This window comes from Mauremys mutica, chromosome 20 (genome assembly GCF_020497125.1).
Source record: "Mauremys mutica isolate MM-2020 ecotype Southern chromosome 20, ASM2049712v1, whole genome shotgun sequence".
Lineage (NCBI taxonomy): Eukaryota > Metazoa > Chordata > Testudines > Geoemydidae > Mauremys > Mauremys mutica.
In genome coordinates, this window is record NC_059091.1 from 16,581,867 (window position 1) to 16,603,772 (window position 21,906).

The window sequence follows — 21,906 nt, forward strand, 5'->3', positions numbered from 1 at the left end:
TCCTGCTTTTCTGATTTAAATATAGGAGCCCTTGTTGACCCTGTACTGCAGGATAGTAACTTAATAATTAACATATAGAATACTGTTGAATTGAAATGTAATTGTTTGTTTAAACATTTTAGAATTGTATATTTGACACCGTATGTAACTAATGTAGTTCATGATACCCTTTACTTAACAGCCCTGTCATTGGCCATCCTTTGAGCTTCTCTCTCTGTAATATTTAAAGGAACAATATGATTCTGGAGAAGTTGCAAAATATATATCCTGATAGGAGAATCTTGGAAACACCTGCACTGACGAAGTGGAAAATTAGATTTAAAATCTTACTGATAATCTTTGCACTTCAATTTATAATAAGATCTGGCTTCTTATGCTCCTCTTTTATCATAACTTGGTTTCTGTTTTTCCTTTTTTTACCCACTGAGCTGCTGTTTGGTGGGTGTACATGGTATTTTGTGCAATATATATATGGAGTTTTAAATCATCTAAAAATCTTAATACTATAATTGTAACTTATTTTATCTTGGTTTGGTTTATCATAAAGCACTTTGATACATGTAAAAATACACACCAGTTAATTCTATAATATATAAGAAAAAAATAGGTACACATTATATAACTAGTTATACTGAAATTACACTTCTGCTCCAGTCTCCTGCAGTTCACTCTCCATAGTCACTCAAGACAAGTTTTAATGCACTAGTACAGTACTCTCTTACAGCTGCCTGACTCATCTCTGTAGTCCAGATTTCTGAAAAGCTATTTACATTCTGGGTTGATTTTGCTCCACTCGCTTTAATCCACCTGTTGTTGCTAAACCTTAATCTAGAATTTAAAACAGAATTTATAAAGCATTCTTGTTAATAATCATGAGTACTATACTTTGAAAATCAGCCCTGGAAGATTTAATACCTTGAAGACAGATGATATTAGTAGAGAAAACAAATTACTGGGGGATGTTTTGCAGAAGATTGGACCAGGTGAACAGAATGGTCCCTTAGTTTTATAATCTATGAAAACAGAGGTACAGGATTAAAGGATTAGTGCAGTTTAATTTTAGTTGTGTTTTGATAGTATCTTTATGAATTGTAATGAGATTGAAATTCATCATGGAAACACCCACTTGTGATATAGACTAAACACGACCATCATGTTAGCTGGTAACTTTCTTACCTCCCGACTTTCTATGCTAGTACCGTGAAATTTCTAATAGATTCCATTGCCTCTTTCAATTATGGTTTTTGTATCTTCAGCCTTAGGTGAGGTTGCATGTAAGCAACCTTTTTTCTACAGAATACAAATAGTTTTGTAAGCATATCTGTTCTTTTGATAGTAATCATTCAGTCATGAATGATCAGGCTGTAGTACACAGTGGTGCATCTTTATGGCAGAGTGTGTCTAGAGCTCACAGAACACACAAATATATGTTAACAAGTCAGAAATTATCTTTAGAGGTGCAGTGCTGGGTCTTTCTGGCTTGAGTATCCTCTTACCTCTTTAGTGAAGCAAAGAGCTGAGGTTTTTTTCATACTGCGGGGGGAGAAGGGGAATGTGGGAGGCAATACTTGTGGTGAACTCTGTCTCCATGTTTCATAGCTATTGTTTCTTATTTCATAGCTTTAATGAATGAAGTAATATTGTGATGTTATGCCTCATCTGAAGATCTTGAGTATTATTTTGTGTTCATGCCTTAGCTAGCAAGCCTGAGATGTCTCCTGAAAAGCCTCAATGACCATTGATATGTAGAAACCATTCTACTAAAATTATTTCCATGGTAACAAACACTGAAGTTGAGGTTTCAGCTTGACTTGTGTCAGCTTTCTCGCAAATTTTGCCTTTGTTCTGAAACTTCCTATGCTGTAGTTCAGCTCAGAGGTAAACTTTTGGGTTGAACATTGAGTCCACTCCAATTCAGCTGTGTGCAAAAGAAAGAGATTTTTCCTGTGTTTGTAATATGTATTTTTATGCATGGATTAAATGGCTGACCTTTCAAACTTCAGACCCTGCTAAATTGTAATCTGTTCCTTAATAAAGTTTCCTGTTTCCTTATGAATCTGAGGGGGAAAAATACTTCCCTCCTCAACAGTACTTCACCCATTTGAATTTAATTGGCTTCTGTTTTGTCTTTATCAGGCATGAGGTAGCTTTTTAGTCATGCCCTTCTCAACAATCAAACTCCTTAACAACGTCAATATACTGTGGTGACTAAGAAACTTAAGAGAATGGGGGCATCTAGATTTGGGGTGGGGTGTCTCTGTGCAGAAATTTCCTCTCATCTTTTTCTCACGTGGGTGGAGCGCCTCTACCAATTTGGATTTAGTAGTCTTAATGCCTAGTAGTATCAAAGTTCCTGATCATCTGGCACCTAGGAAATTTAGATGAACTAGGATATTCTACCCTAGTGTCCTGCATTCAGGATGTAGTTTGAATGGTGCATCTGAGGAGGCATTCATATCCATACGCAGTGATTTGTGAACAGAATGCCAGGTGTCAGATTGGCAGAGCTTGTACACAGTAACTGACCTGCCTACTAATTCAGTAGGCCACCATTCCCCTCACAGTTGTACCTTCAATACCTCATATGGCTCTATATGAATAAACTTACTTTGCTAAACTCCTAGAGGTGATTTGGCTCTTGGAAACTTGATTCCCTGTAGTCTTAACTTACTGTGCAGATAATGTTTCAAAGTGCTCACTACCTCTGTTGTAGCTCCTCCCTGGGAAACACCAAATGGGGGAAGAAAAAATAAGAGATTAATTTTCTCTAAGTAGAATCTAGAATTAACTTTGTATTAATCACCAAGGACACTCCTAATAGCATCAGTAGGACGCTACCAAATTCATGGTCCATTTTGGTTAATTTCACAATCATAGGATTTTAAAAATAATAAATTTCATTATTTCAGCTATTTAAATATGAAATTTTATGATGATGTAATTGTAGAGGTCCTGACCCAAAAACGGGTGGGGGGGGGGGTTGCAAGGTTATTGTAGGGGAGATTGTGGTACTGATGCCCTTACTTCAGCGCTGCTGCTGGAGGTGGTGCTGCCTTCAGAGCTGGGTAGCTGGAGAGCAGCAGCTTCTGGCCAGGAGTCCAGTTCTGAAGGCAGAGCCACCGCCAGCAACAGCACAGAGGTAAGGATGGCATCGTATGGTATTGTCACCCTTCTTTGCGCTGCTGCTGGCAGGGCGCTGCCTTTAGAGCTGGGCATCCAGCCAACAACTGCTCTCTAGCCACCCAGCTCTGAAGGCCACGCAGAAGTAAGGGTGGCAGTACTATGAGTCCCCTAAAATAATCTTGTGACCCCACCCCACCCCCGCAGCTCCCTTTTGAGTCAGGACCCCCAATTTGAGAAAAGCTGGTCTCCCCTGTGAAATCTGTATACTATAGGGTAAAAGCACACAAAAGATCAGATTTCACGGGGAGAGACCAGATTTCATGGTCCATGACAAGTTTTTTGTGGCCATAAATTTGGTAGGGCCCTAAGCATCAGTAAAGGGGCTTTGCAGAAGAGCACTGCTTTATCTGTGGTCCTGCAAACCACTTGAGTAGTTACTCAGAGAACTATGCAGTTGGGGAGTTGACTATTGAAATTCAACTGTTAAGGCTCTATGACTGATCAAATTTGCACCCTGACCATTCCGATAACTGTATAAAATTTGGTTTAATATTCTATTTTAATGTGTATTCACCCACGAAAGCTCATGCTCCAATACATCTGTTAGTCTATAAGGTGCCACAGGACTCTTTGTTGTTAATTTAATGTGGTGAGTTTTAATAGAAACTCTTTTGTTGGGAGTTTGGGTATGGGATATTCTTCTCTTTATTCTTTTATCTTTTAACTGGGGATGTTCATTTTTTAAAACATAGTTTCCATATTTTCTAATGAGACGTCAGGAAAAGTGCTTTGGTTTTGAGCCCACTGAACAATTACAGTCTTGATACACCACGCTGATTCTGGTTGCATCTGAATTGAGGAAGTAGAACTAATTAATATTTGTAAAGCACTATACAGAGCTTCAAAGTCCACTAGGCACCTGCACTTGGGTGTAATCCTATTTTAAGAAACTATTCACTTGCATAACTGACTGCAGGATCTGGGCCTTAGTGTGTTTATGTACTGTGATGCATAGAAAAGCTAAGTACTATTTTTAATCACTGTTTTGCCCTGTTAAGATTAGGGTTTTGAAGAAAACACCCAACAACCGTAGTGTTTTTTAATGTAATAATTTGACAAATATCGCATCAGCATTTTTCTACTAAGGTGATAGTTCCATTAGAAATGCAATAAACTCATAAGCCAGCACATTAGAATATAGGTATCCCTTTTTCTGTAAAGCTAGATATACATCTTATCCAAGACCAATTTGAACCTTGGGCTTTAGTGCTCTTGCTACTGCTAACAACTTTCTTTAGCCACATTTTTAGGGAACACGTCTGCCTTACTTGACTGTGTCAGTGGCATAGAAGCCACAATGAGTTGATCTGCTCTCCCTGCACAACAGGGAAAGGGAAGCAGTTAGATTTAATTGTCTTCCAAGAAAGCATCACAACACAGTCTGGAGACCATGAGTCACTTATACACAGTATTCACATTTTGAGCTCATCTCTAATACCAGGGTAGTATGGAGGTTCTCTGTGCTATCAAGGGAAGTTTAATTTATAACCTAAACTATCTTGTAAAGTATTTACTTTAGTCTCTTAGCATTGTTAAAATGTTTTCTCCAAATCACATGATTGTTCCTGTTGTGTTTTATTTTTCTATAAACTGCTGGGGACTGGGATTGATTTTTTTTACTGGAATGTATAACTGCATGTTACTAGCAAAGCTGTAATCCTAGTTTCTCTGATGCACAAGTATGAACTGTTTGAAAGTAAGAATGCATTTGACAATGAATGGACTGTCATTACCATTTTGATTCAGATTCCTTTTAAGGCACTTCAGTTAGCATTTATCTACAAATAATTACTTTATACAAATCTGTTTATTTTTCTATTTTTATCTGCATGCTTTTTGATTTAACAGTAATGTAACCACAATATTTTTTAAAACAAGTTGTATAGTTTTTTTATATTTTTGTTTTTAAATAAAAATAAATAAAGTGTTTGGTTTGCTACAGAAAATGTACCTTTTGTATAATGGCATTGCAGTTTTAAGAAGTCATTTCAAAATGGAAAGAATATTTTTACCAAGTGTCTAATTGTATACTATTATATTGAGTATTTCACCTTACTCAGTGAAAGTGTGGGGAAGTAGCTAATAATTGGAGAAACTTTTGTGAGTGGGGAAGGATACCCTAGAACCTTCCAGAGAGGAAAGCTATTTGATAGCATAAGTTAATTGTAAGCAGAGGCTTCACTTACTGGAATCTGGGCTCTGATCTTCATGTTTCTACTCTGAAAAGTGACTTTGTGAGAATGGCATTGTGGAATCCCATATTTATTGTGTCTTGAGGATTTCTGTGTCAGATGTGCTGTGTACACAAGTAGAACATTTTTCTAATTACCAGCCTTGAAATCTCATCCTGGGCTCTAAGAGCCAAAGCTTAGTTGAAATGTGGTATGAAGAGAAAAATGGTTCTGTGAACCAGATTTAGTTCACGTGGAGCCCTTGGTGCCTTTCATGGACTTCCATAGGTGGAACACTGATTTGGAACTTAATAAGCAATTTTGTAAATACACAAGATGGAATAGAATCAGCAGCTCAGTCAGTCTTGGCTGTGTTGGCTCTGCAGGGTTAATAAGAATAAAAAGCAGCAAAATTTTATCTCTAAAATAGCTGATGTGACTATTCAGAGTAAAACTGCACTTTAAGTTTAGAAAAGTGATTTTTCTGGGCCATGTTTTATAACTTTGTCTTTTGTTTGCCTGTTCTTGCATTTCCGGAAACCTCATGGTTAGTTAAATGGCCAGAAGGTTAGTGTACTGTGGCTGGCTGGAGTGCAGCAGAGTGGAGCTGTGTCCATAGCTTCTTTAGTCCCACAGACTCACGGGTGTGATTCCAATATTAAACAGAACTGCTGATCCAAACAAACCAGGAGATGCACAACCATTTGCTCAGAGCAATATAAAGTGAATGGGGCTTCTTGTCAATCCAGACCAAACCATTTTCTCTTACCTAAGTGCAGAGCATGGTCCAGTATCTTGGCTAAACATGTGATAGTTTGTCAATAATTCAGTTTAAACTAAAGACAATATCAATACGAGAAATATGCACACCAGTAAGCAAACGTGCCGCTTCTGAAGAGCTTGGTTAGAAGCTAGCCATCACACCTCTGAGGAATATAGGAGTGAGAGCAAACACCTGTACAAAGAAGCAACTAGGGCAGAGTGACACCAGGAGTAATCATGTCAATTTTACAGGGCTTGATACCTTTTTAACTGCTTTTCAGGGTTGACACTTGCACATAGCCTTATAATATGTCTGATAGTCCCTCTTTTTCACACCTTTACTATTGTGAAATACATGTTGATCAGCTGCATGGAAACCATGAAGCTAGGGGGTCTCTGACATAAAGTACAATGAGAAATGTTATATATTAAACATGGCATTTTTGGCTGACTCCTGAAACAGAGGACTGTCTATGTATAATCTCCCATTTCCAGTCCCATTCACGTAGGAGTGCCTTTTTGCTGATAATGTTTACTAGTGCAACTTCCTTGTGTACTTATGCAGCAAATCTGCAACTTGTGGAGAGGAATTCTCTCAAATCCCATTGATTTGCAAAGATCAAATATTTCATAATTTTCATTCTCTTCCCCTCAAGTGGTGTCCTTTTATAAAACTCCTTTCCTGGAACCCCCCACATTTGTTTGTATCTGCCCTTTGGTTTCTTCCCATGGGTATTTTTTCTTCTGATTAAATGGAACATGACAGAAATATTGGTACCTTCAGTAACTTTTTTTACAGCCACACAGCTTATTCAGTTTCCTCCTAGTTTGGTATGCATGGTAGGAAGCTTCTTGTAATGCAGACAAGGTAAAAGTGGATCAGCAAGTAGAATGTTTATAGCAACGTGAGTCAGGTTCTGTTTGCTATATATATTACACTTGCATCAGATAAGAATATGGCGGTTACAGGCTCCACATTTGCACACCCCTCACATAGTGTATGGCTCACAGTAAAGGAGACCAGTCTCTTAGATACTTAACTGTTACAGAGAGTGACATCTGTCACTTTGACGACTTTTTCTGTAAATTTGATTTTAGTTTACTGATTAGTTATGGGGCTTCTATTTTCTGCCCTCAGTCATAGAGTAGGAACTCAGAAAAGACCTCAGTGAATAGTTGTAAAACATGATTTTCCTGAAGACCTACATGTTGCTGTGTTTCCTTCTTGCCTTTCAGTGGCTCGGTGGTGACTCTTCAGTTGATTGGTGTGGTGTTCCTGTGATTAATTCTCTCTCAGCCTCTCTCTCTGTTACCTGGGTTTTTGACTCAGGTGGGGAAAGTCTATGTGGGGCAAGTCACTTAATAGCAGAAAACATCAATCATTCTCTTTCTTCTTTGTGCAAAGTAATGTCAAAGTGGCTGGTTAAGATGGCTTTGTATATTTAAGTCAAAATCTACTCTTTTAAACAAATTTGCAAGCAGATTAACCATAATCATTTTTTTCAATTGTAGTCCAGTGGAAAATTCACTGGACTGGGATCCAATTTCCAGCTCTACCATATAGAGTTTCAAGAGAGACATTAAACCTCCGTGTTTTAGATTCCCTATCTGTAAAATGGGAATGATGATACTTGGCCGCATTTGTAAAACGGTTGGAGAGCCTCGTAGGAAAAGTGCAAAGGATTATTTATTTTTTGTTCCATCCACTGTATGGATGTTTAGCACATGAGCCTCAATGCATGTAACTTACTGAGGTTTTATTGGCTCTTTGAAATGTCTTCTGCTAGGTCAAGGCCTAGTTAAGTAATTATTCTTACCAAGTTAGACTGGCAAAGTATCAGATTTGTACAGTAGTCCTCAAACGACTAGTGGCCCCAACCAATGGTGTTGATGCTTCATCTCCCTACTGTAATGATGGAGCTCTACAATCCACCTTCCATTTACATGTTCTGACCTGCAGCTGAGCTTGGGCTGTTTCTAGTGGTCACGAAAACAGCCTGAACCATGGAAAATGTGAACAGTTGACTGGGAGTCTGTTGACACACTTGAGGTCTTGCTCTGGTAAAATATCGCTTCCTGAAAAGCTTAGGGAATCCCTGTAATGATAGACCCTGGTGGCTGAAGGGACTGTCAGGAATACTTTAATTATGCTGTGTTTACCTTATACCACAGGGAAACTCATAATGAGAGACACGTATGAAGGAAGCATGATATACATTGGAAGTGGGTCTGAATACTTACTAGATCATCTTAAATTTTGCTACAAAATGGTTTGACTTTGTATTGGCCTTACATAATTATGAAAATTTCATAGATTCCAAGGCCGGAAGGTACAAAAGTGATTATCTAGTCTGACTTCAATTTACCAGCCTAAGTACAAATTCTACCATATTTGCCTGTCCCCTCCCATGAGGATTCACGGCGGTGAAAATAGGAATACTTTACTTACCAATTTAAAAAAAAACAAACCTGGGGCATGAATGGGCCACTAGAATTTTGCCAAGGCTGTTTTAAACCTATGTTCAGGAGTAGTTCTTGAGTCTTAACCCCACACCACTAGTCATGCCAAATAATGATGAAGTAGAGCACGTTCAAGCAAGAGAATTGATTCAGGTGTTTGGCTGGAATTCTGCAGAGGAGAAAATTTAAGCCAGATGGTCAATACTGTGCCTTTCATTTTTGTTGATTTAATAAACTCTGAAGTAAGCTGTAAAGGAAGTCTTGGGAAGCTCTAATATATAACAAATTTTCACCGATGGAGAGAGGCTGACTGGTAGTGAAAGCTGCTGAAAGTCCCAGACAGTTTTGTTTTAGGGTGGAGAAGAAAGTTTCTTCTGTTGACTCCCAGTGTGACCTCTGATAGAAAGTGGTGAGTTTAAGCCCTCTTCTTGCTTAAACAGCAAGAGGCCCTTGGATGCAAACTCTTAACAATTCTCCAGTGTGAGAGGAAGGATGGCTTTCTGTGTAGCATCTGTTCTATCATGGCTGCTGTCTATTTATTTCCTCTTCTCCATCGCGGACATTGTAATGTTCAAATAAGTGCTCTTGAGCTAACTAATGGGCTGTGAAAACACTTGCTTCACAGCCAGCTCTCTGCAGCCCTGTCAGGTTGTATCTCCAATAGGCTATTTGAGAGATTTTTCCATCATTCCAGCTCCATCAATGGTAGCAATGGAAGTATTTTCAGTAGACCACTGGCATTTTTACCACCGTTATCTAACACTGGTCAGAATGGGTGTAGAAGACACCATGACACAAATTCTGGCAGCGCCCTGAGTCCTATCCACACTAACTCCCACTTTGGTTACCACCAGTGGCACTGCACTGGTGAGAGATTTCCAAGAAACTCTAATATAGGCAAGGGCTAACCAATTCTTATAGTCTGTCACTTTGGTGTCCCAAAGGCCTGCAGCCGAAGAATTAGTGTTGGTCAAAGTCTTGAAGAAATTTCTTTGTAAATCATGGTAGTTGATGTTTTGAAAGTTCTGATCCTTCCTGGTTTTGTGAAGGAACAAAAATGTAGCCAAGGAAACCGAATTTCTTTCCTCAGGAATCTGTAGTAAGTTTCAAAGTTAAAATCAAGAAAAAGCTGCCTGTTTTTGTGTCTGAAAATGTGTGCTTCACGAGTGCTTCAGAGAGCAGTTTGCAGTGAGCACCAAAACTTCGCTACTCTTCCTGTGATTTAAGTGTTATACTTGTAACCGAGATCAGTAATATTAGTTGCTCCCATATTTGTGTCAGTGATTCCTGGAAGAGCAGCACCTGGATGCTAACCCTTTTATTATCCCTTCTTCCTTTCTCCACAGAAATGGCACCAAAATTGAAGAAGAAAGGGCACTCTGGGCGAGAGCAAAAAAAGGTGAGTTTTGGAGAAGCCTCTCTCCTGGAGCCATGAGAGAATTCCTATGAGTTAGAGTCCTCAGTATACATTGACCACCGAATCATCATAGAGGTTGGGCTGGGCCGGGCACACAGGCTGTTAGGAGAACAATTTAGATCTCTTATTTAGATCAGGAGCTTATAGTCAACCACAGGCTCAGTCCCTCCGTTATTGATGTCTGGAATTGTTCTGAGCTGCCTCCCTGCATACCAGATGACACAAGGCTGGAAGCTTAAGTGAGAAGGTGTTCTGCTGATCTCATGAGTTTTTGTCTTCCGTAGCATCACCACCACCACCATCAGCAGGTGCAGCAGCAGCAGATGCAACCACTGCCTCCACAGCCTGTCCCTCAACAAGCACCGCCTCCGATGAAGTCCTCTCCCCCTCCTTTCGTACCTGCACAGGTCCCCATCATGGAGCATCCGCTCCCAGGGAACATGTTCGACACTATCACACATTTCACCCAGCCCATCATGCATCTTCCTCAGCCAGAGATGCCACCCCATCTTCCCCAGCAACCTGAGCATAGCACTCCTCCTCACTTGAACCAACATGCAGTAGTCCCTCCTCCAGGTAAGCACTTAATGGGCAATGCTGTGTGTCTAAAGCTGTAGCCCTTTCTTCTTCTTGGAGTAGATGCAGCCATGTATTCCATGTAGATGTGTGTGTCTCCCCAGCACACCAGAACAGGAGACATTTGCCCAGCAGTACCTGTAGAGGTGTGGCACTCGTGCCTTGTGGCTATAGTCCTCCTGGCTACATGAGGCAGTGCTGTCCTGATCCTCCCTCAGTTCCTTCTTCCTGCTCGTGACTGGCGTCGGAGCTTTGTGTGGTCTCAACCTCTCAACTAATTTAGTTTTTCTCTTGTATATAGTTAGTAGTACCCTTAATGTCAGAGTAGTTTGTGTTACCAGTCTGTTTCCCTAGTGATGCCCTTCTGGGGTTTAAACATTATCTTTTGTGCAGGGAAGCAATCCCCAGTAGCAAGGCCCATGTCAAGAAGCATTGCGCAGTCTGCTGATCAGTTTAAGAAACTGACTCAAGTGGCTCGGAACCTTTGCCTAAAGCAGCACCTGTTCGAACAGGCCATGTGGCCTGCTTTGGTCCCAAGGCCCTCAGTGGGTCAGAGGTTGCCCTTGGGCTCCAACAGCACTACCACTTCACGTTCTGGAGCAGGTACTTCAATAGGGGCTGTTCCCTGATGACTGTGCCGAGGAAAAGGTCGCATAAGACCAATCATAGAATATCAGGGTTGGAAGGGACCTCAGGAGGTCATCTAGTCCAACCCCCTGCTCAAAGCAGGACCAGTTCCCAACTAAATAATCCCAGCCAGGGCTTTGTCAAGCCTGACCTTAAAATCCTCCACCTCCCTACGTAACCTATTCCAGAGCTTCATCACCCTTCTAGTGAAAATGTTTTTCCTAATATCCAACCTAAACCTCCCCCACTGCAACTTGAGACCATTACTGCTTGTTCTGTTGTCTGCTACCACTGAGAACAGTCTAGATCAGAGTAGGCAACCTATGGCATGTGTGCCGAAGGCGGCATGCGAGCTAATTTTCAGTGGCACTCACACTGCTCGGGTCCTGGCCACTGGTCCGGGGGCCTCTGGATTTTAATTTAATTTTAAATGAAGCTTCTTAAACATTTTAAAAACCTTATTTACTTTACATACAACAATAGTTTAGTTATATATTATAGACTTATAGAAAGAGACCTTCTAAAAACATTAAAATGTATTACTGGCACGTGAAACCTTAAATTAGAGTGAATAAATGAAGACTCGGCACATCACTTCTGAAAGGTTGCCGACCCCTGGTCTAGATCCATCCTCTTTGGAGGCCCCTTTCAGGTAGATGAAAGTAGCTATCAAATGCCTCCTCATTCTTCTCTGCAGACTAAATAATCCCAGCTCCCTCAGCCTCTCCTCATAAGTCATGTGCTCCAGCTCCCTAATCATTTTTGTTGTCCTCCACTGGACACTTTCCAATTTTTCCACATCCTCCTTGTAGTGTGGGGTCCAAAACTGGACACAGTACTCCAGATGAGGCCTCACCAATGCCGAATAGAGGGGAACGATCACATCCCTCGATCTAGTGGCAGTGCTCCTACTTATACAGGCCAAAATGCTGTTAGCCTTCTTGGCAACAAGGGCACACTGTTGACTCATATACAGCTTCTCATCCATCGTAACACCTAGGTCCTTTTCTGCAGAACTGCTGTTTAGCCACTCGGTCCCTAGTCTGTAGCAGTGCATGGGATTCTTCTTTCCTAAGTGCAGGACTCTGCACTTGTCCTTGTTGAACGTCATCAGATTTCTTTTGGCCCAATCCTCTAATTTGTCTAAGTCTCTCTGTATCCTATCCCTACCCTCCAGTGTATCTACCATCCTCCCAATTTAGTGTCATCTGAAAACTTGCTGAGGGTGCAATCCATGCCATCCTCCAGATCATTAATGAACATATTGAACAAAACCGCCCCCAGGGCCGACCCTTGGGGCACTCCGCTTGATTATCGGCTGCCAACTAGACATGGAGCCATTGATCACTACCCGTTGAGTCCGACGATCTAGCCAGCTTTTTATCCACCTTATAGTCCATTCATCCAGCCCATACTTCTTTAACTTGCTGGCAAGAATACTATTGGAGACCATGTCAAAAGCTTTGCTAAAGTCAAGGAATAACATGTTCACTGCTTTTCCTTTATCCACAGAGCCAGTTATCTCTTCATAGAAGGCAATTAGGTTAGTCAGGCATCACTTGCCCTTGGTGAATCCAGGCTTACTGTTCCTGAGCATTTTCCTCTCCTTGAAGTGCTTTAAAATTGTTTCCTTGAGAACCTGCTCCATGATTTTTCCAGGGACTGAGATGAGGCTGACTGGCCTGTAGTTCCTTGGATCCTCCTCCTTCCCTTTTTTAAAGATGGGCACTATATTAGCCTTTTTCCAGTCATCCGGGACCTCCCCTGATCGCCATGAGTTTTCAATGGCCAATGGCTCTGCAATCACATCTGCAAGTAGGGACTGCTCCAGGTTTTGGGGTGACTCTTCCACCTCCCGCAGGAAAAGCATGGAACAGCGTGGAGCTGGTGCTTCTAACCCTTCCCTGGAACCTAATAGGGAGGTGAGAAACCATCTACCATTGACTTCAGTTCCAGCCTCTGGACATCCATTGAGTCTGGTACTGATGAGTGAGATGCCAGTACTGACTGTTTCTGTGTCAGCAGCATACCAAGTAGCTACAGACCTCCTTCTGCCTTTGGTCCAGGACTTGGCCAAGTCTCTGTCAACTATAGCCCCTTCTATTGAACGAGTCACTGAATCCTCGGGTCAGTTGGCAATGTGCCCCAATGTTCCCCTTCCACAAATTGTGGAAATAGGGCTGGTACTGTGATTGGTACGTGGGACCCCGGTACCAGGAACCTCGGCACTGCTGCAGTCGGCACAGCACATGTTTCCATGGTGGCTTTCACCACTCTTGACGGTGCCATCAGACACTCTGGTATGACTGTTCACTTCGGTACTGACACTGCGTCAAGCACTGGCATGCTTGGTACCAATGGTATTGCTTCCATTGGCAGCACTGTTTCCTGCCTCATTCTGGACAATAGACGAATCAAACATCTACTTGCTCCCTTCGGTTTTGCTCTGCCCTTATCTCCAGAATCCTGAGGCTCCTTTGAGTTGGCGTTGTCATCCTCCCATTCTCCATTGCCCAACCAGCATTGAGGGCCACTGATGAACTGTTACATGTAACAGGATTGGCGCATATCTCATGCTCAGGACGACGGTCCCTGGCCCTGCACCTGTTGGCAATCAATGCCTTATCCATGTCAGTGGAATCTGGGACACTCCTCGATTGCAGAGGTCCTATTCTTCATCTTGCTCAAAGGCAAGATTGCCGGCCAAGTCTGTGGTGGTGACCATCGATCCACTGCAGGCCAAGGCACTGGCAGTCCTCCCTGTGGCACTTCCAGAGGTGACCCATCTGGGTCCGTCATCCCTGGAACAGGATCTGGCTTTGGGTCAGTTAAGGGCCTCATCTTCATCCCCAAATGATGCTGTGCTGCATGGCTCATCCTCCCCTTCGGTACTGGATTTTAAGGTGTACCAAGACCTTTTGCAGTATGTAGCTGCTTTTCTTGGTATCCAAGCAGAGTTCTTTTAAGAGAACCCCTACAAATTGATGGACATTTTACAGCTCTATGCTCCTGGGAGAGTCACCCTCTCTGTTAGCAGTGTGCTCCTTGAACTGGCTAAGGCCCTCTGGTGCACTCTGGCTTGGACACCACCTATAGCTAAGCACATAGAAAAGCACTATTTCATTCCCATGCTGGGATTTGAGGGATTTAACTCCCATCTGGCCCCAAATTCACTAGTTGTAACTGTGGTGAACAACAGATTAGGGACTCTAAACTATTGGACTTCATGGGCAGGAAGATTTACACCACCTCTTCCTTACAGATGTGAATTGCCAATCAGCAAGCGTTGCTGTCCAAGTACAGTTTTGTTAACTGGACAGCTATGTCAGGAGGAATTGTGTGGCATTTGTCACTGAGGGCTGCTTGGTGGCTAAGATGCCTTTTGTAATCCACATGCGATATCATGGACACCTCGGCCAGGGTGGGTGACCTGTGTGGTCACCATGAGATGGGGTTCCTGGCTTTCTTTGGCCTTTGACAGCTGAACACTGTTCTCAGACAAAACTGAGGAGACGCTGTGCTCCTTTAAGAATTCCAGGGCTACCCTGCAGTCCTTCGGGATGCAGAGGTGCCACTGTGGCATCCAGCAGCAGCAGTATTGTCCGCAGTGCACATTTGGCCAGCCTTTCCCTCCTCTGAGGCCTGGTCTACATTGGGGAGGGATTGGTCTAAGTTGCAATCTAAGATGCAACTTCAGTTACGTTAATAACGTAGCTGAAGTCAACGTACTTAGATCTACTTAGGGCGTCTTCACTGCGTTAGGTCCACTGCTACCCCGTTGACTCTGCCTATGCTTCTCGCTCCGGAGTCGACAGGCGAGCGCTCGGTGGTCGATTTATTGCGTCTTCACTAGATGCGATAAATCGACCCCCGCTGGATCGATCGCTCCGGAGGTAAGTGTAGACATGCCCTGAGGCACAGGACTACACCAGAAAGAGGGATAGATCCCTCAGAAGGAAGCTGTTGGTCTTGGGGTTCGGCTAATCCCCACACCTTTCCCTGGTGCCTTTCCAAGTGCCCATTTGACTCCTTGCTCCAAAGCACTGTCCTAGTCATTGCTCCTTCCTCCTCATCTCCCTCCTTTGGGGACAGGCTGGCCCTCTTTCACAATGATTGGGGTCCAGTCGCTACTGAGAGCAGGGTCCTAAGCACTGTCAGATTGGGTTATGCCATCTAGTTCCTCTCCACACCATCTCCCAACCCTCCCTCCCTGTCCCTCTTCAGGGACCCCTCTCACGAGATACTGCTCCTCGAGGTGGTCTATTTTTTGCTGCCTTTGGGAGCAGTGGAGAAGGTTCCATTGGAACACAGGGCATAGCTTCTACTCCCAGTACTTCCTGGTATCCAAAGGAGAGGTAAGGCCTCAACAAATATATCAGGTACATGGAGTTCTGAATGGTCACTCTATAGACTGTCTTCCCTGCATGCTCTGGATCTTCAGGACACCTACGTTCAAATGGCAGTTATTTACTCCTGGGGAATTCTGTGCATGTACGGTCATGCAGAATTCATGTGTCCTGCAGATTTTTTTTCCAGCAGAAACTACATTTTTGCCCCAGAAGTGCTGCAGTTCCACCTTTCACCAACCAGAGGCCGCTGTGGCACCAGAAGAGCCAGCAGCATGAATGCAGCTGGCTGTTCTGATGCCACAGTGGCCTCTGGTGGGCAAAAGGCAGAATTGCAGCACTTCTGGGGCAGAATGTATTGGGGGCAGGGGATTCTGTGCATGCCCAGTGCTGCAGACTTCCCCCAGGAGTAGAAGTTCATCACAGTGCCGTGCCCGTGGAGCCAGGTTAGAACAGAGTGGGGCACATGGGGCTGCTGGGGGGGTAACAGACATGGGTTCAGAATGGCTACTGGGGGGAGAGACGGGGGTGTGGGCTCAGGAGCTAGTGGGGTGACAGCATTGAGACTGGGGATGGGGGAGGGGGACTGCAGGGACACATGGGGATGGGGAAGGAAGCGGTAGAGACCCCTGGGGATCGGAGGTGCGGGGACAGGGGCAGATGTGCCTGACTGAATGGGAGAGGCTTGGGTTCAGCCAGGATCTGCATGGGGAAGGTTCCCCAACTCCCTTACAATCCCACCCCTCAGCCTCAAAAAAACCTTTTCCACTAGGGCTGTCAAGCGCACCTGAGAGCCACCTCCTGCACTCCACACCCCTTCCTGCACTGTGCCCCTGCTCCTGCACCCCAACCCCCTTCCCTGAGCCCCCTCATACACCCCACATGCCTCCTCTGCCCCAACCCCTTGCCCTGAGCCCCTTCCTGCACACCACACCCCCTCCCAGACACCACACTCCCTCCGACAACCCAACCCCTGCCCCAGCCCTACATTCTTGGCCCTGCATGCAATTTCCCCACCCAGATGTGGCCCTCGGGTCAGAAAGTTTGCCCACCCCTGCTCTAAATAAATGCCAAAAGTCCACACTAATACCCGTGCAACAAATAGAGTTCATTGGAGTCTTCCTCAACTCTCTTGAGGCAATGGCTTCTGTACCACAACAACGTTTCCTCACATTGACCAACCTGATTGCTACAGTACAAATCAGCCCACAAGTCACCGCCAGAACATGCCTACATGGCTTCCAGAACATGCACAATTCCATATGGAATGCCTTCAAGCCTGCCTCCACTCAGTTTATGTCCCACACAGGCACAATATAAAAAAGCACCTCACAGTACCAAACAAGGTAAAGGAGTATCTTCCCTGGTTGGACTCAACCAGACAACATCTGCGTAGGAGTGCCTTTCACGCAAACTCTCCCAATGATGACCGTCACAACAGATGCATCACTTCTGGGTTGGGGAGCGCATCTACGTCTGTGGACTATCCAGGACCGCTGGTCACCAGCGGAAACTCTTCTGCACATAAATATCTTAGAACTAAGACAGGTTTCAGAGTAGCAGCCGTGTTAGTCTGTATCCGCAAAAAGAATAGGAGTACTTGTAGCACCTTAGAGACTAACAAATTTATTTGAGCATAAGCTTTCGTGGGCTACATCCGAAGAAGTGGGCTGTAGCCCACGAAAGCTTATGCTCAAATAAATTTGTTAGTGTGTAAGGTGCCACAAGTACTCCTGTTCTTTTTAGAACTAAGAGCCGTTCACAACACTTGCTCCCACTTCTTACTGATAATGGAAAGCAAGACTATACAAATCCTCATGGACAATGTAGCTTGCATGTTTTGTATAAACAGACAAGGGGGAGCAGTATCACACTACCTCTATAGAAGCCCTCAGACTCTGGCAATTATGCATGAGAGACTATATTCACATTACAGCACAATACCTACTTGGTTGCCAGAACACCACGGCAGACCCATTAAGCGGGAATTTCTCCCAGGACCATGAGTGGAAACTCAACATGCACGCTCTGGGACATCTTCAGACATTGGGGATTCCTGACAATAGACCTTTTTGCAACCATACAAAACACCAAATGCCCACAGTTCTGCTCTAGGAGGAGGCTCAGTTGCCACTTTCTGGGCAATGCCTTCCTCATGAAGTGGAACACTCCTCTCCTTTACGTGTTTCTCCCAACCTCCCTTTTGGCCTTGGTGATCCACAAGATTAGGCAGGACAACTCCAGGGTAATTCTGATAGCCCCCATGTGGCCTTGCCAAACTTGGTATCCTTACCGTCTCAAATTATCAGTAATCCCATCACGGACGCTTCCGCTTCTGCCTCATCTCCTATCTCAGGATGCAGGTCACGTTCTTCATCCAGATCCCCAAAGACTCCATCTCAAAGCGTGGCTACTCCATGGCTCAAGTGACCTGAAATAACATGTTCCAATGAAGTACAAAACATAGTCACAGAACAACCAGCCACACCAACTACCTCCATGAATGGAAACAATTTGAGGCATGTGCCAACAAAAATGAATTCCGGCTGTGTCAGCGTCTTTACCCTGAATATTGGACTATTGGAATATTGAGAAGTCAGGCCTCTCCATGAGCTCAGTTAAGTGCAGTTCTCCACTATCACAGCGTTCCACAGCAAAGTAGATGAATTCTCCATATTTGCTCACCCACTCACCAAAGATTCCTCAGAGGCCTCAGCAATTTCTATCCTGAAGTGGGAGAACCTATCCCACCATGGGACTCAACCTATCTTCCAAGTCCTAACTGGCCCTCCATTTGAACCCATGGTGACATGCTCTTTGTTACATCTTTTTATGAAAGTAGTGTTCCTCATTGCCATTACATCTGCCATATGGGTGGGAGAATTGGGTGCTCTTTTGGCAAATCAGCCAGATAGTCTTTTTCAAAGATAAAGTTTCCTTGAGATACAGCCTAAGTTTTTGCCCAAGATTGCCTCATCTTTTCACCTCAACCAGCCTATCTACCTTCTGACATTCTATCCTAAACCACACCAGGATAGACAACAATCCACACTATGTACCCTGGGTGTACACAGGGCAATTGCTTTCTACTTAGAACAAAAGCATTCTGTATGTCTCAGACACTGTCTGTCTCAATCACTGAATGATCCAAAGGGAACGCCATATCTACACAATGTCTCTCCAAATGGATTTCAGATTTCATAAAACTGTTACTCCCAATGTGGTCAACAACCCCCTACAGCAGTGGTGGGCAACCTGTGGGCCACACATGGCCCATCGGGTAATCCACTGGTGGGCCTCAAGATGGTTTGTTTACATTGACCATCCACAGGCACAGCTGCCCGCAGCTCCCAATGGCCGCGGTTCAAAGTTCCCGGCCAATGGGAGCTGCGGGAAGCGGCACGGGCCACAGGGACATGCTGGCTGCCGCTTCCCGCAGCCACTGGGAGCTGCGGGCGGCTGTGCCTGCGGACGGGCAATGTAAACAAACTGTCGCACGGCCTGCCAGCAGATTACCCTAATGGGCCAAAGGTTGCCCACTACTGCCCTATGGGGATTCACACGCGTTCCACCAGGGCCTTATCAATCTCTGTAGCATTTGTTAACAATGTCCCCATTGCGGAAATCTGTAAGACCGCAACCTAGGTGTCAGCCCATACATTTACTCAACATTACACTTTAGAATAACAGGCAACCTCCAATGCCCTGTTTGGACTCACTGCGCTTTTGTCTGCTACGACTTCAAATCTGAAGCCTTCCGGAGGGTACTGCTCTGAAGTCACCCAGAGTGGAGCGTACCCACAGGGACATCACTTGAAGAGAAAGTTACCTTGTGCAGTAACGTTGGTTCTTCGAGATATGTCCCCCTGTGAGTGCTCCACTACCCTCGCTCCTCCCCTCTACTTCAGAGTTATTGGTAGGCTCTGCAGTAGAGAAGGAACTGGGGGGGAGTTTATCGCACAGCGCTAATTAACCGCCTGAAGCAGCGCAAAACAGGGACTGCGCATGTGTGATCCAGCCAAGCACAGTTACCATAAATCTCTGGTTATGCACGCAGGGGTGCCCAGACACCTAGAGTGGTGCATCCATAGGGGGACACATCTCGAAGAACCTACATTACTACACAAGATGAGTAACTTTCTCTTTTTTTAGTGCAGAATTCCCCAGAGTCAGTTATACCGAGTCACAGAAAATTCCTTCAGTTCATCATGGCAGAATGCCAGTTTCAGTACACGGTGCTTCATTTGGCCTCTCTTCTGCCCCCAGGGTTTTTACTAAATGCACAATTGTTACGGCATATCTCAGGAAGAATGGAATTCACATCTTCCTGTATCTTAACAACTGGTTACTGAGGGGCAGATCCAGAGAGGAACTTCTTGCTCATGTCAGTACCACACTGCGGTTGCCTGACTGTCTGGGTCTCACCCTAAACAACAGAAAGTCAACTTTGGCTCCCACTCAGAATATTGAGTTACTTGGGGCCCTATTATATTCCACGACATCAGGAGCATTTCTGCTGACCGACCGTTTTCAAATAATTCGCCATCTTTGCTTCAGTATGAAATCTCAGCCTTCCATGACAGTTAGATCATGCCTGAGATTTGGGCCATGTGTCTGCTTGCACACAGGTGGTCCAGTTTGCAAAGTTATACCTCCATCCACTTTAAATGTGGCTCAGGACTGTCTTTGCTCCTACTCTTTATTCTCTAAACAGACTGGTTCATCTCCCTCCACTAGTCCTAGACTCTGCAGTGGTGGATGTGTCCACAGAATGTTTGCCAAGGAGTTCTCTTTGTCCAGCCCTCGCCAACCAAGTCCGGTTGTTACCAAAGCCTCCGTGATGGATTGGAGGGTGCATCTGGGGTCATTGAAAGTACAGAGACTGTGATCGGCACAGGAAGCCTCACTCCATATCAACTTGCTGGAGCTTTGGGCCATCTAAAATGCATGTCACGCTTTTTGGCAACATATCAGAGACTTGGTGGTTCGCATACTTACTGACAATATCACCGCAATGTTTTACGTAAACAACGGGGAGCATGCTCCAGATTGCTCTGCCTAGAGGCAATCAGACTGTGGCAGTTCTGCATCGAGAATAATGTTACTCTAGTCATTCACTTGCCTGGGGTTCAAAATAATGTTCAGACTATCTCAGCAGGTATTTTTCACTAAGACACACATGGTCCCTGAAAACAAGTGTCCTCTGGGTTATCTTCACAGCTTGGGGCATCCCAATGATCTACCTGTTCACTTCAAGAGACAAGAGGAAATGTCGTCTGTTCTGCTCTGAACTGGGCCTTAGTCAAGCCTCCCTGTCCAAACTCACTGTGGTCGTGATCCTGATCATCCTCAGGTCATCCTCTAGCTCAAGGTGGCTCAGGCCAAGATCATTCTTGGTGATGCGTTGTGGCCAAGACAAAGCTGCTTCTCTGACTTTCCCATGCTGTCTATTCAGCCTCCCATGAGGCTTCCTCTCCATCACAACCTGCTAAATCAGAATCACAGACGCATCTTGCATCATGTGCTCAGCTCTCTGCATCTCACGGCATGGCTTCTGCATGCCTGAATGAGGAGGAAGAGCAGTGTTCAGTGGCTATCAAACAAGTGCTGCTCAACAGTAGAAAGTCCTCTACCAGAATGGCCTACTCAGCAAAATGTAAACCTTTTTTGGTATGGTCATTAGCTCGAGGAATCCAATCGAAACTGATTTCTCCCCATGACATCTAGGAGTACCTGCTACACCTTCAGACGTGGGGGCTTGCACTTAGTCCAGTAGTTCTCAACCCACAGGCCACTTGTGCCCCAATCAGCACACAGTTGCAGCCCATGTGACATCCTCAGGGCCATACATGTAAAATATATATTGTGTGGATGCAGCCCGTATAACACACACAGACCTGCATATGTGGCCCACCATGGTAAATAGGTTGAAGACCACTGGCTTAGTCCATTGAAAGTGAATCTGGTAGCGATACTGGCATTTCATCCCCCTGTTCAGGGAAAATTAGTCTTCTCCAGTGCCATGGTAATGAGATTCTTAAGAGGGCTTCTTTGTCTATATCTTCCATTATGAGAGCCAGTTCCCTTGTTGGACCTAAACACAGCCCTGGCAACTCTGATGGGTCATCCATTGTAGCCCCTATTATCTTGTCCCTTTTTGCTCTTATGTCAGAAAACCGTTTCTCTGGTAGCAATAAGATCAGCAAGGAGACTGGTGAGAGTTGCAAGCTCCAATGGCAGAACCTCCTTATATACAGTCCTCTAAAGACAAGGTAACTTTACAACCACACCCCACGTTTTTGTCTAAAGTGGTTTTTGTTTCATTGGAACCAGGTGATGTATTTACTGGAGTTTTTTACTAAAC

The 21,906-nt window shown here is 44.3% G+C and overlaps 1 protein-coding gene across 8 annotated transcripts in view; it reads left to right on the top strand.

Moving 5' to 3' along the window:
* Nucleotides 1-21,906, top strand: part of BRD4 (bromodomain containing 4) — a 207,028-nt gene that overhangs the window by 171,657 nt on the left and 13,465 nt on the right. For all 8 annotated transcript variants that reach the window (XM_044995162.1, XM_044995167.1, XM_044995168.1 and 5 more), the window contains 2 exons: nucleotides 9,923-9,975; nucleotides 10,278-10,569. In XM_044995162.1, the coding sequence (XP_044851097.1) occupies nucleotides 9,923-9,975; nucleotides 10,278-10,569 (345 nt within the window). The remainder of the gene's footprint in view (nucleotides 1-9,922; nucleotides 9,976-10,277; nucleotides 10,570-21,906) is intronic.